Below are 19,430 nucleotides of genomic sequence, written 5' to 3'. Positions count from 1 at the left end.
CACGAAAAATGTCTGATATACCTCCATTCAGAAGGAACAAAGTGTTCATGCATTTAAAGATGAAGCGCATGATGTGAAGTTCTGTGATGGAGATACGAACCCAGCACGCAATCGGATTGTTAACTAAGTAAAATCAAATGTTACGTATCGGTTTTTCTTACCAGCTGCTAGATGTTTGAATCTAAAATAAGGATACAAATTTTTGTGCCTGAGCGACAATCGAACCGCACACCTACCGTCCTTCTCTATCATCCACAAACATAGCTTAAGTTACACTTCTTCTTGCTCACCAACAGTAAGATGTGTGCGTGTTTGACCAGAAATAACGACACCTATTGCGATTGTTGGCAACACATGAACAGACATTAAAAATGCACGTTAATTTTCACTAGCAGACTGGTATGCTTGTGATAGGGCTTGAAACGAAATTATGAATATTTTTGTACTGGATCAGGATTCGAACCCACATACTTACCTTTGGAGGAGACCTAGAGAGGATTGCAGTTTTGGGAAAAGGAACGAAATTATTGAACTATGCTGTTCAGATCCTTGAAATATGAGATCCGAATCCAAATCACAGTCCAGCATCAAATTTTTCAACGTCTCTAGTTCAATCAAGTACAAGAAAAATAAGAGCCCTGTTCCTTTAAATTGCAAACGTTTCATCAAATAAAATAAAATTTTCTAATGTAAGTAAGTTTACTGGAGACAGTACTTCTGTTTACCATGACTTTTGCCTATGTCATTTCCCAACGTAAACCGGCTCTGCCCAATTGGTAATGAAGAAACGTGAAGTTTAATGCAGGTTCTGGATTATAACGTCTTTCTCTTGAGTTTACCAGAGGTAAAGTAAATATGTTTGTGGCTCTTAAAAGGAAATGCCTGAACCCACGCAGTGCACCTGTGATAGTTCGTTCCACCAGACCATTGTGGCCACATTTCCCAGCCCCAGGAGTGTGCCGTAATGGATGATGTGTGAGCTTACAAAATTAGTCACGGTGGAAAAAATGCGAGTCTATTAAATAGTTAAGTAGAAGCAATCTTCTGACGTTGAGATTATGCTATTCTCATGTCAGCAGGATGTAAAGACTCTTCTAGGCATCATAGCCTCGATGTAAAGCCATTTTGAAATATTCACTAATTCACCAAATTTTTTAGTTCGAGAAAAATCCACTGCGAAGTGTGAAGTTACCGGATAATTCGATTATTACCGTCATTGTTACTATCATTTTCTTCATACCGTTGCTGGAACACATGTGCTTGAAGATCATTTAATGCCTTTTGGTCCTTATAGATGTAGATGCCCAAGAAGAGATTCTTTCCCTGTCTACGGAGTCCTTTTCATGTTAATATCAAACATCAGCAATTACTCGCAGATTACATTAAAAATAAAGTAATTGATGAAGAAGTTACTTGATAACAAAAACGCGCTGTCTTTCTTAATTTACATGCGCCTAGAAATGGCTGTCGAATACTGCCAAACCAAAAGACAAGGGATCTTACTGCCTTCCGTTATACGTCACTGTCAGTTCTTCCACAACATCTGGTCGACGTGACCTGTTTCAAGTTGTGTATGGCACAGAATGTTTTAGAAAATCAATTGTTTTCCTTTGCAATAAACAGAAAGATTTTCATTGTAAGCTATCAAAGTTCAATATTTTCGCATTATTATTTCAGATTTAATATTCACTTCTATAATGTAGGAAAGTATTTCACAGTTGCAAAACCCGCATCCGTCTCATTTACCTTATACTTAGTCGCTGACCATAAATTCTGGCTCAGAGTAACACCAGTTTAAGTAACCTAATGTAGCGAATACTGTTTGCCAGTGCTCTTTTTCACCAGAAAATATGCAATTCACTCATTGGGCACCAGCAGTACACTGTAACAGTAATTTCTGTGTGTATGCAATGAATGTGGATTGTGGAATTTAGTGGTGCCCTCTCTTCCACTTTTATATTCAATATGACTGATCTAAACGGCCCTTTATCATTACAGGCCCTGGGCAGTGCAACATCATTCTGACAACAGTAATGTGCTTATACTGACAGCCTCACTGTTCCTTTTAGCTGAAATTGTAATCATTTAAATAAAACAATATGACCTTCCAGAGGGAGACATTTCGTCCCCCTTTTCCTTGTTTGAAATTTGTCAGTAAGCTTTTTGCCTTCCAACCAGCGAAATGCGGCAGAGTACAGCCAGTAAACGATTCACATAATACGATTTAGTGCCGTTACGACGATTTCTTTCAACATTGTCGTAGCTGAAGGAATTTAGTTTCTTCTTAAATTGTCATATACAGTAAAAAAACTCTTTATCCAGGTACGAAAGTTGTGAGACAAACTTCCCACAGTTTGTGTCAGGTTGATCTTTTTGTCTGGTAGCACTGCATAAGTATTTTGTCTAAGAGGTATCACAAGTAGTGTTCCTGTAGCTGTGGGAATCATTGGTTGAAAACGAATTTAACACCAATGGGTACAGTACTGCCAAATATTCAAATGATTATCAACCTAAGTCTGAGTTCATCCACAAACTGAGGCGTATTTATAATACTGTAGCTAGACTGTGTATCCTTGTCTTCCTTGAGTGGGCATTACACACACATATACAATTCTATGAATACTTCGAACGCTGTAGCTACCGTTGCTCTAATAAAATATTTTGTTTTGTAAATTTTTCTGGGTGTTCAGCGTGCAACATGTGTTGTAAATACAGTCTTAAACAAAAAAATTGTCCGTATGGTGGACAATACAATCGTGCTGCCATCAGAATTCTACGTATACATATGCTCGATCTGGCTACATTGTAGACTGCGTCACTTCCTGGAGGAAGTTTTGAGTGCAGTCTGAGTGCATCGTTTTCCACTGCGACTGTAGTCTTCGTAATGTACATGTGCGTCAGTGAAAAAGACCAATAAAAAGGCGTTAGCATGTGGACGTAATGTGCTGTTCCAGTCTCTTATGTACCTACGGTCCATCACCGTTCCCTTTGGATACCTACGTAATTCGGTGCTCTCCGATACACACGATCGAACAGCGGAGGAGTGGTACTCAAGCGTCAACTTTAGGTTACAATATCTCCGGATGTAATTAACATTTTACAGTGCAACAAACGGCACTGATTACGTATTTGCTTATATGTTCAGATGTGCTAACAAAACTAATTGGGTTCCATTTAAAAAAACGTAGATTTCTGTTAAAAAACATACTTCCGTGATTTTTTTTATGGTTTGTTTTAACCAATTACACTAGCCCCTCTCCTCACGTTCGGTCTGTGGAATCGATTCGTCAGTATTTGATGTGGTTTACGAAATATATCCAGCGGTAACATTAGGTGACTCACCCTGTATACAAATAAAACACTTACCTTGTTATTTTGTGACAAAGGATTATTTCAGTACAATAAAAAGTTTTTGGAAATAAACTTTGCCCACCTGTCGCAAAAAGTAAGATAACAAACACTATGCACCTCGAAATCGATTGCATCTATGTGCAAACTTGTGATCATACAGGTAGAATTTCATGAATTGAACGTGAATGTAGAAAAACGTTGGTGCGAATGGAAGCTGTAAGAAACACAGTTAACTAATTATTCTGTGCCATCTAATAATCAATTCATTTGAAAATTCAGAAGAGAAGAAACTAAAAATCATGCCCATTAAGACAGAAAGTAAAGTGCAGATCTGCGCTTTTTCATCTTCCAATCTATACAAATAATGTATACTAATCAGCGTGTTCATTGCTTTCGTAATGTTTCCCTCTTGTTTAGTCTTCTAATGATGAGCTGGAGCCACACACATGGGTCTGATTGTTTCTTTTGTATCGTCCCATCTACTGTCTTTGTGTGTTACTGCTCGGTGTTCAAAAAGCAAAATATTATGCCTGCTCCCACGAGGTATTAGAACGAGGTCGCAAGAAGGCTAATGAATTATAATCAAAATACACCGAGACGCCAATTTGTCTGTCGACATGGTGTTAAGTCGACAGAAATAGTTGGATATTATTGCCTGTATCACCGGCATCCTGTTGTCGTCTGCTCTTACTGAGATTTTCATATTACCCTGAACATAAGACGCCGAGAGAGATGTGTATATTCTCCGTGACGAAACATCCCACATTCTATTCATCTTGATCCATTCTTAACGTGCATCGGCAGCAGTGAGTGATAGGAAATCTGTTGCTAGGTGACGAATAACAATGACAACGGCAGTAATAAAAAATCAGTAATCAAAGATGTTTACTGCATTACAGACGATTGTTAAGGATTAACAAAATAACCAGGAAAGACTGAGTGTTTACTTGTCGTACTGCATAGGTCTCCTTACCTCTTTGTTACTGAATTCTGTTCTGGTTGTTTGCAGAGAGAAAAGAAAGACCCCTGTAGCCATACATATCGCTAGTACAACGAGATACTACCTATCAACTATCCTTGCTTTACATCACGAGACAAACATGGCGTCACCGAGCTGATATTTGAAATACATTTCTGTTTTCTCTCTCTGTCTCTCTCCCTCTCTTTATTTTTCTTTTTTTTCTGAGGATTAGCATCGAGTAGCGCGAGTAATAAGCAAGTAGGCATATAATCTATTTACAGTTATTTTCATCGGGATACATAATGCAAACATACACATTTTAAGTGTTCAAATGGTTCAAATGGCTCTGAGCACTATGGGACTTAACTGCTACGGTCATCAGTCCCCTAGAACTTAGAACTACCTAAACCTAACTAACCTAAGGGCAGCACACAACACCCAGCCATCACGAGGCAGAGAAAATCCCTGACCCCGCCGGGAAACGAACCCGGGAACCCGGGCGTGGGAAGCGAGAACGCTACCGCACGACCACGAGATGCGGGCCATTTTAAGTGTATTTTTGCGTAATTCCAATTATTGAAAGTCTGTTCGTGAACTTGCTCGCATTCAGTGGGCTGAAACCCGTCACAGAAGCAAGCAAAACAAATATTTCTTGCACCATGCGCAACACACAAACGAAAGAGAAGACGGCAATGGCATGCCGGTGATGCAGGCAATAATACCCAAATATTTCTACCGACTTAACAACATGACTACGGACAAATTGGCGTCTCTGTGTATTTTGATTATAATTCGTTAGCCTTCTTGCGACCTCATTCTAATACCTCGTGGGAGCAGGCATTATTTATTGCTTTTTGAACACCGAGCATAACACACAAAGATAGTAGATGGAAGGGTACAAAGAAACAATCAGACTCATGGGTGTGGATCCACTTCATCATTAGAAGACTAAACAAGAGGGAAACATAATGAAAGCTATGCATACGCTGATTTGTGTACATTATTTGTATAGATCGGAAGAAGAAAAAGCACAGATCTCCACAGTACCCACATCTGTCCTTTAGTTTCTGTCCACACCCATGAGTCTGATTGTTTCTTTGTATCCTCCCATCTGCTAAAAGTAGATTTGAGAGCAACGGTAGCTGCAACGTCGAAGTATTTATAGTATTGTATACGTGTGTGTAAATGTCTTCCAATGCACACTCAGAGAAGATAACGATACACAGTCTAGCTACGGCTACGCCTCAGTTTGTGGATAAACTCAGACTTAGGTTGATAATCATTTTGAATCTTTGGCAGTACTGTACCCATTGGCGTTAAACTCGTTTTCAACCAATGATTCCCACAGCTACAGGAACACTACTTGTGATACCTCTTAGACAAAATACTTATGCAGTGCTACCAGACAAAAAGATCAACCTGACACAAACTGTGGGAAGTTTGTCTCACAACTTTCGTACCTGGATAAAGAGTTTTTTGCTGCATAAGACAATTTAAGAAGAAACTAAATTCCTTCAGCTACGACAATGTTGAAAGAAATCGTCGTAACGGCACTAAATCGTGTTATGTGAATCGTTTACTGGCTGTACTCTGTCGCATTTCGCTGGTTGGAAAGCAAAAAGCTTACTGACAAATTTCACACAAGGATAAGGGGGGACGAAATATTCTCCCACTGGAAGGTCATATTGTTTTATTTAAATGATTACAAAATCAGCTAAAAGGAACAGTGAGGCTGTCAGTATAAGCACATTACTGTTGTCAGAATGATGTTGCACTGCCCAGGGCCTGTAATGATAAAGGGCCCGTTTAGATCAGGCATATTGAATATAAAAGTGGAAGAGAGAGCACCACTAAATTCCACAATCCACATTCATTGCATACATACAGAAATTACTGTTACAGTGTACTATTGGAGCTCAATGAGTGAATTGCATATTTTCTGGTGAAAAAGAGCACTGGCAAACAGTATTCGCTACATTACGTTACTTACACTGGTGTCACTCTGAGCTGGAATTTATGGTCAGCTACTAAGTATAAGGTCAATGAGTCGGATGCGGGTTTTTCAACTGTGAAATACTTTCCTACATTATGGAAGTGAATATTAAATCTGAACTATAACGCGATAATATTGAACTTTGATAGCTTACCATGAAAATCTTTCTGTTTATTGCAAAGGAAAACAATTGATTTTCTAAAACATTCTGTGCCATACACAACTTGAAACAGGTCACGTCGACCAAATGTTGTGGAAGAACTGACAGCGACACATAACGGAAGGCAATAAGATCCCTTGGCTTTTGGTTTGGCAGTATTCGACAGCCATTTCTAGGCGCAAGTAAATTAAGAACGACACCGCGTTTTTGTTATCAATTAAATCTTTATCAATTACTTTATTTTTAATGTAATGTGCGAGTAATTGCTGATGTTTGATATTAACATGAAAAGGACCCCGTAGACAGGGAAAGAACATCTTCTTGGGCAACTACTTCTGTAATGACTAAAAGGCATTAAATGATCCTCAAGCACATGTGTTCCAGCAACAGTATGAAGAAAATGATAGTAACAATGACGGCAATAATAGAATTATCCGGTAACTTCACACTTCGCAGTGGATTTTTCTCGAACTAAAAAATTTGGTGAATTAGTGAATATTTCAAAATGGCTTTACATCGAGGCTATGATGCCTAGAAGAGTCTTTACATCCTGCTGACATGAGAATAGCATAATCTCAACGTCAGAAGATTGCTTCTACTTAACTATTTAATAGACTCGCATTTTTTCCACCGTGACTAATTTTGTAAGCTCACACATCATCCATTACGGCACACTCCTGGGGCTGGGAAATGTGGCCACAATGGTCTGGTGGAACGAACTATCACAGGTGCACTGCGTGGGTTCAGGCATTTCCTTTTAAGAGCCACAAACAGATTTACTTTACCTCTGGTAAACTCAAGAGAAAGACGTTATAATCCAGAACCTGCATTAAACTTCACGTTCCTTCATTACCAGTTGGGCAGAGCCGGTTTACGTTGGGAAATGACATAGGCGGAAGTCATGGTAAACAGAAATACTGTCTCCAGTAAACTTACTTACATTAGAAAATTTTATTTTATTTGATGAAACGATAGCAATTTAATGGAACAGGGCTCTTATTTTTCTTGTACTTGATTGAACTAGAGACGTTGAAAAATTTGATGCTGGACTGTGATTCGAATTCTGATCTCATATTTCAAGGATCTGAATCTCTCGGAACAGCATAGTTCAATCATTGCGTTCCTTTTTCCAAGACTGCAATCCTCTCTAGGTCCCCTCCAAAGGTAAGTATGTGGGTCCGAATCCTTATCCAGTACAAAAATATTCATAATTTCGTTTCAAGCCCTATCACAAGCATACCAGTCTGCTAGTGAAAGTTAACGTGCTTTTTAATGTCTGTTCATGTGTTGCCAACAATCGCAATAGGTGTCGTTATTTCTGGTCAAACACGCACACATCTTACTGTTGGTGAGCAAGGAGAAGTCTAACTTAAGCTATGTTTGTGGATGATAGAGAAGGACGGTAGGTGTGCGGTTCGATTGTCGCTCAGGCACAAAAATTTGTATCCTTATTTTAGATTCAAACATCTAGCAGCTGATAAGAAAAACCGATACGTAACATTTGATTTTACTTAGTTAACAATCCGATTGCGTGCTGGGTTCGTATCTCCGTCACAGAACTTCACATCCTGCGCTTCATCTTCAAATGCATGAACACTTTGTTCCTTCTGAATGGATGTATATCTGACATCTTTCGTGGTTAGTTAACAGGGACGAAAGGGTCTTTACAGGAGTCCCGATTTATTACAAAACTGTCGTCTTTTTCTTTTTTTCAAGTTTAGATTTGGTTGCTGATATTGGCGAAAATTTCTGTAATACGTGCCTCTTCATGACTAGTCAGCAATCTCATATGATTAGATTAGATTAATACTTGTTCATAGCTCATGAATACGACATTTCGTAATGATGTAGAACGTGTCATTTTAATGAAAGATTTCTTTACATAGCGTGATTCAGTTTCTTTGAAACAATTTTTTACTCTCTCTCTCTCATTCTCTTTTATTTTTATCACTCTCCCTCACTCTCTCTCTCTCTCTCTCTCTCACACACACACACACACACCCACACACATACACACACACACACACACACACACACACTCACACAGTCTTTTTTTTTTATTTGTTCGTTGTGCTCGATTATCGGCGAGGCACGAAAACGTTCGTCAATGATTTTCTCAGTTTTCAGTACTCTTACGAAAGATATATATATACAACTATGAGAGTTACTGATTTATGAAGCTTAGTTTGCAGTGAGTTCTGAGTATTATTAGTAACTACGCTCCAGTCCCTAAACCCAGTTACAGAAATGTGAATCAGACGGATTACGAACTCAGGGCAACTCTGTGATCGACGAGTTACTTCCTGGTGTGCACGGAATTAAGCCTCAAAGTTCACTTGATTTTTCCTGTCATTTCCATTGAGTAATCTGAGTTATTATTAACGCTTGAGCTGTAACAAAAGATTGTAAATTTACGGTTTTCAGCCCAGCAAAGTCGTTGCACGTGAAAATCGCATCTAATCTCGTCCTTTAAATAGCGATTTACGTGTTCTAGCCACTACTGGTCTCGTAATAAGGGACGTGGGACGTATACGCATTACTCTTCCTTAGCTTTCCGGAAACGTGCTAACCTGATAGAAAGCGTCTGTTATGGTTTGCGGTTCCAGTCTTGCTGACTGTAACGTTTTTATCCCTTCTTTGAGAGAGCTAAAGCAGTCAGATCACACATCGATAAGGAAATCGCAAGAAAATACTTTCGGCACATAGTGCAATGGTGAAAAACTCACAATGCTGCACAACAGGTAACGTCTTTTTCCTCTGCTGACAAACAAATTTTGGGTTTCTAGGAATACATAACTTTATTTATGAAATGTCACATTTGCATACCACTTGAGTATGACACAGCATACCAATCAAACACAGACCCAATCGAAATCTAAGTGATTAGTATTTTACTAATTCGTGCCGATAGAGGCACCCTTGTGTACAGATACTCAGTTTTATTGAAACAACTTTCGTCGTAAGGTTCAAAAATGGCTCTGAGCACTATGCGACTTAACTTCTGAGGTCATCAGTCGCCTAGAACTTAGAACTAATTAAACCTAACTAACCTAAGGACATCACACACATCCATGCCCGAGGCAGGATTCGAACCTGTGACCGTAGCGGTCGCTCGGCTCCAGACTGTAGCGCCTAGAACCGCACGGCCACTCCAGCCGGCTCGTCGTAAGGTTATCGTGGGTAGTTTTATTTCATTTCTCATAATACAGTGCACAATGTTCGTACGGTTTCTTTTAGTGTTGTTGAAACATTACTTAACATGAGAGAGAAATTAATCATCAACGATATATGCGAATTCTCTGATCTTATCTGTAACAGTCTGTCAATGCACATGCAGTTTATTGATTACATGCATGTAGAAAACTTATTCTGAGTTTAAGCTGTCAAACAAGTTTTTATGAAGAATAAAATGCCACTGCCACACGACAGCTAATGTAGAAAATACTTTTCTGACATATTTTGGCACGATGCGCTCTCCCCATACATAATACAAAAGTTTCAAGATGCATCTGCAGCCTGGCCATCTATTAAACCTGAAAAGGACAAAATGTCACAGAAGTTAGCCCTTTTTTCACATTCGGCTATTTTGGGTTGAGAAGTGAAGGGAATTATGTTCAAAGTTCCATTAGATCGATAACTTCAGCAGACAGCAGTATGGCGTTCTGTGTAGGTGCCAGTTACGTGATTTTATTTCGAATGTGTGCATTGGGTAGCCGAGGCAGCTAGTTCATGGCGATTCGGTCAACCAAGTAAATGAATGTACTAAACATGCTGCAAACCACTACAGGGAGTCTGTGTGTCAGAATTCTCATCCAGTGTGGTGCAACATCGTTATGACAGGAAAATGAGTGGTAGAGAAGAGAATTTGGTGCTATCTTGGATTGATGCTAGGTTTATATATTTATGGTCTGGGTTCGATTCCAACTTCTGCTGGTGATTTTTGATAAGGAGAGACAGATTCTGTTCTCTTCTGGTTACGCCATGTGAAGAAGGTATAATGGAATTGTGGTCTGACATTCATGTTAAACATGATATTCCTTCTTTACCAAGTAGACGTTAGGTTGAACCACAATAAAGTCAGGAGTCGCGACACATAGAAACTCTATCAACAATAACCTTTCTTATACTAGTTATTTATTTCTAGTGACGAAACAAACGCTATGTAGGGTCACAGGACACTTATTCCACCTTTTATTTGAGCTTCTGTATGTCGATCAAATTTGTTCTGATCTGGGAATGCCACTCAGACCGCCCTTAACGCGGAATATGATCCCTTCGTAACCATGCAGCTCGACTGCAATTTTTTGTTTGTTGAAAACTGCAGATTCCTCAACATCTCCACATATTGCGCGTGAAAGGGTTTGAATCCTGGCCCGGCACTAAACCTTTCATTATGTATTATCAATCTCTAGCATGAGAACACCTATCTGCTGGTGGGTAATAATTTTGATTTTTAATGTATTTTCATTCGTTGTCAACACTAACGGTATCCGACGTTTTTGAGTCCCAGTGAGACACAGAACTGTTTGCGAAATCATTGTAAATTCAAGGATGTTACTCCGAGCTACTGGTGGAGAAAAATTCGGTAGCTGACGTCTCTTTATGTGCAGTCAACAACGATATGTGTGGGGCTCGATTCCCAGTGAGCACTGGACTCTTCGTCATATTATTTCTAGTTCAAACATGCTCACATGTCGCTGCTGGTGTAACAAACCCATTTTTAACGTTCGTTTTCTCTAGAATATAACAGCGCCAGGTGCCAGGTTGGAGTCCTTGGAAAGAAAAAAAATAGTGTTTCTTCTTGTCATTCCAGTTAAAACATCTAGCTACTGCCGAGAAAATCCGATATGTCACAGTTGATTGCGCTTCGATGACAATCCAGTTAGGTTCTGGGTTCGAATCCCTGTCCAACACAAAGCTTTACCTCACGGCATTTCAAGTAAGTTACTTGTGAAGAAGCAATATTTAACATCTCTCGTAGTTCGTTAACTAGGACAATAGATGCTGGGTAGGAATTCCCGGCCGTTAACAATGTTTAAGTTATGTAATTTAAAGTTGATATTTGCTAACTGATACTGTCTAAAATCGAGGTATATCACTCTCTGTATGCCTAGTCAGGAATGACTGTTAGTTTCCGTCAGTCACGAAGTCTTTGTTTAGTCTGCATGACCTGGGTTTGAATCCATATGCAGAACGAGACGGTTCGTCGTGTCATTTGAAGTTCATACATATTCTAAACCAGCTGCTCGTGAATAACTTAAATTTTTAATGTCATTTTGTGTTAAATAATAAGTACTGTATGTTATTTTGAAGAGGAAATCATGAATACGACGAACTTACTACGTGAATTACCCATCTGACGTAATAATGGGAGTGGTAACATTTTATGTATGTCATTTATTGTAATAAATGTGAGCTTACAAGCCTGAAGAACCGTCTTATCTGTGATAAGATGTTCCCTAATATTTGTAGTACCTTGGTATTACTTTACGTCTTGAGCTATTGCGATACAGAGCAGTGTTTTCTAGTGGTGACTTGTTGGAACCATTTTCAATAGTCAAGCGACTGTACCGAGGGGCGATTAGAGGATCTGCTAGTCAGCTGCGCTATGTGGGTTTTATTCGAATCAGGCGAAATGCAATTCAGGTCGTTCGGATACTTTTGAGTACTACTGTACCAGTGAGGAGACCAGGCACGAACAAAATAATGGTATGTCACTTTATCAGAAGCCGGCCGGTGTGGCCGAGTGGTTCTAGGCGCTTGAGTCTGGAACAACGTGACCGCTACGGTCGCAGGTTCGACTCCTGCCTCGGGTATGGATGTATGTGCTGTCCTTAGGTTAGTTGGGTTTCAGTAGTTCTACGTTCTAGGGGACTGATGACCTCCTATGTAAAGTCCCTTAGTGCTCAGGCCATTTGAACCATCATTTTATCAGACATTGCAGTTAGGTGTAGGGTATAACAGAGAAATATTGCGTACCGTTTGGTAATGTGTTGAGCGCCTCCGCTATCGAACGTTCTCGCACAAATAATCACGCCGTCCGTTTATGCAAGAAGGTGAAGACATATGAATGTCGATACTGTTTTTGCCAGTATCTGCAAAATCATTCAGGCTGCTTATCTTCGTATTAAGGTGTTTACAGACGTACTGTCAACTGACCTGAATGTGTACATTGTTTGCGGCACAATACTAAAAAACAATTACATTAAGTGATCAGAAGATAATTATTATCAAATGAAACTGGTCATCATGATTAATAATATTTTTCCCTATAGCACTATAGTTTGCAGAAATTGAAACACAAACACCGAGAAACGTGGTCGCAATAAATTTTATTCCACCAATTAGGCACATGACACTACACAAATGACTAGATTTACAGACCTGTACATGCATGTGACTGTGGAAATTCAGTATGGAGTAGCACCACCACATGCATCAAAGATGCTAGACGTTGTGCCATCAAATCAAAGAGCGACTAAATATTGTGCTGGGGAATACTCTCCCAAGCAGTTTGTAGGTGCGTCCACAAAGCAGGGTACCTGAAAAAATTTGTCACCGACCTGCCATAACCCAGATGTGATAGACAGTCGACATGTCAGGCGAAAAGGCCACGTCAGGGAAGCAATGGTACCCGTCTTTCTTCGAATGAGGCTTGCACATCCCTATCCACAATTGACCAGGCGTTGTCCTCCTGAAATATGGCATGTGCAACGGTCTACAGGAGGGGCATTGTCTCTGCTGTAAGGCATCCTCGATACACCGCCAGCTCGTCAGATTGCCTGCAAGACGTAGGTGGCAAGATTACATGTTACTGGCAATGGCGCCCCAAATTATTGAAATTTGTGTTAAGTTCTACGGGACCAAACTGCTGAGGTCATCGGTCCCTAGACTTACACACTACTTAATCTAACTTAAACTAACTTATGCTAAGGACAACACACACACCCATGCCCGAGGGAGGACTTAAACCCCCGACGGGAAGAGCCGCGCGAACCGTGGCAAGGCGCCCAAGACAGCGCGGTTACACCACGCGGCCCCAAACTGTCACACTTGTCGTTTGTCCGCTAAGAAGCTCAACAGCACAATCTACCCAATGGTGTTCACCATGGTGGTGTGAAGCACGAATGTGACCACCACTGTAGGAAACGTTGAAGCGTGACTCTTCCGAAAACACTACAGTTTGCCATTCAGCACGCCAGAGTCGGCGTTCACGTATCCATTGCTACCTGCAGCGTTGATGGGCTCCGGTCAGTGGAAATGACATGCATACCACCAGTACAGCCTACAGAAGACGGCACCGAACCGTCGACGCAAACATGTCTAGATCCACTGCAATGCTCCAACGTCACGCCAATTCAGTGAACGAAGCTGTTCTGTGCATTACGGTCAAGCGGACAAGATGGAGGTCGTCTCGCTCAGTGGTCACATTTTGTCGACCAGTATCTCGTCGGTGCTGCTTGCGGACTGCTTCTCTCCACTGGTTCCATATACGCCTCACTGTTGAAGAACTGTGCCTTGTACGAGACTAAGTGTCACGGAACGACAGGCCCACCTCTCAGAGATGAACCGTTCTGCCATGTTCGAGGGCACTCTCGTACTGATAGTCCTCCTTGTGATATCGATGAGGCGTAGTGGCAATTGGTTACACGTTTCTACTTTGTAAGAAGGCTCAACACCGACTGAACGTTGGGTAACAATGATCTGTCCAGACACATAAAAGAGAGAGCTGTTGAGCCTGCGTGCACGTCGTATCCCTGCTATTGAAATCACTTACTATGGTTCCACTGTTGTAAACGTGCTCTTAGCGCGACGTGTTGCACACCATTGGTTCTGAGTGTTTCACGTTTTACTAACGGTAGTGTATAATTGAAATTATTATATAACGTTCTTTGTACTATGTCAAGTTTCGTAAGGTTTCAAATTGGCCAGAGTAAATCATTTGGTAATTTTCGGTTAAAGTATACATTTTTAAGAACAACTACATGACTAATATAATACAATACAAATGGACAGCTAGCATTTCTTTATCAGTTGCATTTCGTTCATCACAGCGTCAGGCACTGTGAATGTCTCTTGATCTATACCAGGGCGCCTCAAATTAATCGAATTCGAGTTGTTACCATCCTGTGACAGCATATTTGACGTTTTTCCCCACCCAATGAAGGTGGAGCGTGCTAGCTGGCTTACCTGAAGGGGATGAGTGGTGATGAAGGTGACCTGGTGGCCCCGCCTGGCCAGTTCCAGCAGCACCGTCCTCAGTGGCAGCTGGTGGCTGAAGGAGGGGGTCGGCACCGCTGCCAGGATCCTGGCCCCCAGACACCTGTCACCCAGCGCCAGCAGGCAGGTTGCTGCCAGCAGCAACGTTGTCCTCATGATCACCACCTGCCAGTGGTGGTGGAGAAGAAACTACTACGTACATCAACAATGGCAAAAAAGTAATAAGTTCACGTAAGAAAATATAAGAAACTCACTAAAAATCCATACAGGTCGACTGGGAGCGCTATAGATGGTATGTGTCGTGAAGTGCAAACTTCCTAATGGAATCCAGTCTTAAGTAATAAGATTTGTCGTTGGTTTTAGGGATTCCCCCAGAGAGATAACCCTTCACTCCCAGAGGTCACGAGGAGGCAAAGAATCGACTGTCGAGTGCTGAGAGTGCAAGGTCAATGAGACTGTGGTCGCTAAATTAGGAGCAAGTTGTTGTGACACCATGTAGGTGGTCGTAGATTGGAAGTAATATCGGCTAGTTTGTCCCTGTCATCATCGGTTGGCCATTATTAAATTGACAGTTATACCAATTGGTGACATAAAGTATTTGTTTTTACCAAAAACTGAATGTAAAGATATGGAGTGACGTTTATACATGTTCACGCAAACTGCTCTATCCAATGGATTACAGTGTGGGTTACATGTGCACCTTAGTACAACAATGTTTGACAATATTTTGATCTGTTGCACCTGTGTTGAGCTCAGATGTGAGTAAAAGTACTAGACGAATGTGATATGTGATGTGTGTTCAACGAGAATATATTGGTTCACATAGTCCAAAATTACGATGATCTTGCTTACTGTCAGACTTGTATTTTCTTGAGTATAATATTCTAAAGCAACCAGAACTCGAAGCAACTTCCAGGCCAAAACTAATTCTCCTTAACCACTATGTCACGGTCGAAAAGATCAAGGGTTAGGCTCCTAGGTTATTCCACATTTTAACTAACAAAATTTAAAAGCGGGTGTTATATCTTGGCTGCCATGACTCGGACTACCGCTACAGATCGAACAGTAATGAGTTTTAAATCTTAGTGTAATACAATGCAATCTTGAAATCCAAAAACTGTAGGCAGGAACGATATTAGTCAGGTTACCTTTGATTCAGACAGCTGTTGCACTCTGCGACTGTTATATCGACTTGTAAATTATAGATTGCTCAATGCATGTAATGCCTGTTGGTCGGGCTTCATCCACAGCTCATTGAATACTGAGTATTCAATGAGCCCGACCAACAGGCATTACGTACTTTGAGTGAAAATAATAGTTCATTCAGACTGGCTAGCTTCTAGCTGAAATCTAGATCTGCACAATAAAATTTAAAAAGGACGACTGATCGCTGCAATCTATAATTTACAAGGAACGGTAATATTCGATGTATACAGTGGAATAATAGACGGGTCTTGTGTTTCGTACGCCGCGAGAGAAACTTGTTTTCATGATACTGAGGCTGTAGTAGCAGTGTTAATGAACTGTTGTAACAACGAAAATGCAGATAAAAGACCTTCTGCACCATCCAAGTACTTTTTTTTGCCGTTTATTATCCTATGATAACTTGTACTGTACTTCTGATTCTGAATCTGTAAGCTGTATTACAGAAAATTTAATAAACAATCGATGTAACAGTGTATTTATTTCTGACTGTATGGTAATATGGACTAAGGAGGAAGGCGTGCTAAGGTAATTTGTGGAGTTGTACAATGTCAATGTGCCAGGGCAGTGTAGGGGTTAGCACGTCTCCCTAATGAGGAGGAGTCCTTGGCTAGAATCGCAGCCTTGGTGCCAATTTTCATTCATCGCTTCAGTCTGCATATGCACAAAGACACAACTGATAGAGACATACGAAGACCCAGAGCCAAAGAGTATCAAGTAACAAAGTGATTCTATTCGCCATTGGGTCCAACTCATGCAAAGAATGTGGAAGATGCAGTAAAACCATACAGAACTGGACGGCAGTAGCTAAATCGTATGGTAAAACCGGAAACATTAAATGTCAACAGTTCCATCAAGTAGCTGATCGGTGAACTACAAACACTACACCAAACGATGGAAACTCCATCCTACTGTGTGCTTGTTTACACAGCTGAGCAGTGACAGCAACAAGGAGCAGCAATCCAGACATGGTGCTTACTGTCAATTACACGTTTATGAAAAAACTAAACTCCATGGAAATGGGCTTCAGACGGCCCCCCAATACTGACAGACAGCTGTGTCATATTAAGCCTCTAGGCGTCACTGGTTGTGAATATTGAGAGGCATGTGGTCAGCACACCACTCTCTCGGTAGTTGTAAGTTTTCGTGACTGGATCAGCAGCCTGTATCAAGTAGCTCGTCAATAGGCAACATAAGGGTTGAGTACACCGTAGTTACCAACAGCGCTGGGAAGACAGGACGTTCACCCTTCCCAGTCCTAGCCAAGCCTGACAGCACAGAACATCGTTTATCCGACTGTAACCGGTGTTACCAGTGTGGCAAGCCCATTGGCAGATGTTTATGAGTTTATTGATTTATGATCTGTAAATTATTTAATTGCTTCGTACTGATTCAGCATTGAGGTTTGTAAGTTTGTGAAGATTACTCTTTTCTTCTGTGAAAGAAGTTCTGTTAATTTGCATTAACTGAAGTGGAAAAGTGAGGTTTATGTAATTGTTGTTCATTAGGAAGAGTTGTTTGGGTCACAAAAAGGTTCTGTGATTTTACTTGCAAGAATAATTTGGATAATTAGAATGTCTTCTGAATCAAAGCAAGAGGCTGAGAAGATTGAACTTGGAGGAATGAAGATAAACCAGGAAGATAGGGCTTACTCAGGAATGGATAGCTGTGTATCATCAGTATACAGTCTTTGATGCCATTCAACCTGTCACACCGAGACACCAGTAAAGCAACAGTAGGTAACCCAAGTATGTATGGCGGACATTTACCACTAATACTGGAAACGATATAAAAAGAAAGAAACGGATGAGAACATGCAGAGGATATTCCAAGAATACAAAGAGATAACCTGAGAAACAAGGAGTACATATTGAAATTATTTCAAGAAAATAAAGAAAACTTGAAGAATTTATTGCACGAGAATGGAGAAAGAATGAAGAGGACCTTGAAGAAAGAATTGTGAAACTGCAGGAGAATCTGGACAAACTCCAAGCAGATACGAAAAGAATGAGAGTGGAGACAACAGTAAACGCAGAGAAGGATGCCACGAAAGCTACAACTGAACTACAAAAAAAAGATTGCAGAAACAGATACATGTCATGAGCGACAAATTAGAAATGTAACAGAGATGCAACAAGAATGTGACGCAAGTATTAAAGGACTGGAAACTAAACCAACTGAACTAGCTATGAATCTGAAGAAAGAAATAGCAGTACAGATGCAACAGAAGAATCAACATGTTATACAGGAAATCAATAATTTTCAACAAGAGATAAGGGAAGCCTATCTGGGAACATGATGAAGTTTGGTTTGTGGGGCGCTCAACTGCGTGGTTATCAGCGCCCGTACAATTACCCAATCTTTGCTCAGTCCAATCTGGGAACAGGATTAAAGGGAAAGGCACACGTAACTGAAGTGCTGGAATTTTGGAACCAATTCATCCACAGGAAAACAGCCAAAGATATAAGCAAAGGGAAAAACAATAACCTTCAGAATCAGTTTAGTAACAATATCTTAGAACAGGCAGTAGTCATCACTATAGAAACCGTAGAAATGGCCGTCACTCATTCCACGATTGCAGGAGGGAAGGTGGTACAAGTGATTATTTAGAAAGAAAGACAGACAAATGTATGACGAAATATGTAATGAAAAAATGTAAGAAAGCTCTAACTCTTTTGTTGGTATATTAATTGGCGATTAGTACACTCCTGGAAATGGAAAAAAGAACACATTGACACCGGTGTGTCAGATCCACCATACTTGCTCCTGACACTGCGAGAGGGCTGTACAAGCAATGATCACACGCACGGCACAGCGGACACACCAGGAACCGCGGTGTTGGCCGTCGAATGGCGCTAGCTGCGCAGCATTTGTGCACCGCCGCCGTCAGTGTCAGCCAGTTTGCCGTGGCATACGGAGCTCCATCGCAGTCTTTAACACTGGTAGCATGCCGCGACAGCGTGGACGTGAACCGTATGTGCAGTTGACGGACTTTGAGCGAGGGCGTATAGTGGGCATGCGGGAGGCCGGGTGGACGTACCGCCGAATTGCTCAACACGTGGGGCGTGAGGTCTCCACAGTACATCGATGTTGTCGCCAGTGGTCGGCGGAAGGTGCACGTGCCCGTCGACCTGGGACCGGACCGCAGCGACGCACGGATGCACGCCAAGACCGTAGGATCCTACGCAGTGCCGTAGGGGACCGCACCGCCACTTCCCAGCAAATTAGGGACACTGTTGCTCCTGGGGTATCGGCGAGGACCATTCGCAACCGTCTCCATGAAGCTGGGCTACGGTCCCGCACACCGTTAGGCCGTCTTCCGCTCACGCCCCAACATCGTGCAGCCCGCTTCCAGTGGTGTCGCGACAGGCGTGAATGGAGGGACGAATGGAGACGTGTCGTCTTCAGCGATGAGAGTCGCTTCTGCCTTGGTGCCAATGATGGTCGTATGCGTGTTTGGCGCCGTGCAGGTGAGTGCCACAATCAGGGCTGCATACGACCGAGGCACACAGGGCCAACACCCGGCATCATGGTGTGGGGAG

The 19,430-nt window shown here is 41.4% G+C and overlaps 1 protein-coding gene across 1 annotated transcript in view; it reads right to left on the bottom strand.

The window, feature by feature from the left end:
* Positions 1-19,430, bottom strand: part of LOC126174947 (UDP-glucosyltransferase 2-like) — a 108,918-nt gene that overhangs the window by 61,430 nt on the left and 28,058 nt on the right. The window contains exon 2 of the mRNA XM_049921405.1: positions 14,656-14,850. Within this exon, the coding sequence (XP_049777362.1) occupies positions 14,656-14,841 (186 nt within the window). The 5' untranslated portion in view covers positions 14,842-14,850. The remainder of the gene's footprint in view (positions 1-14,655; positions 14,851-19,430) is intronic.

The sequence above is a fragment of the Schistocerca cancellata genome, chromosome 3, assembly GCF_023864275.1.
Source record: "Schistocerca cancellata isolate TAMUIC-IGC-003103 chromosome 3, iqSchCanc2.1, whole genome shotgun sequence".
Lineage (NCBI taxonomy): Eukaryota > Metazoa > Arthropoda > Insecta > Orthoptera > Acrididae > Schistocerca > Schistocerca cancellata.
The sequence above is the reverse complement of the archived record's forward strand: the minus strand, read 5'-3'. Positions and strand labels throughout refer to the sequence as shown.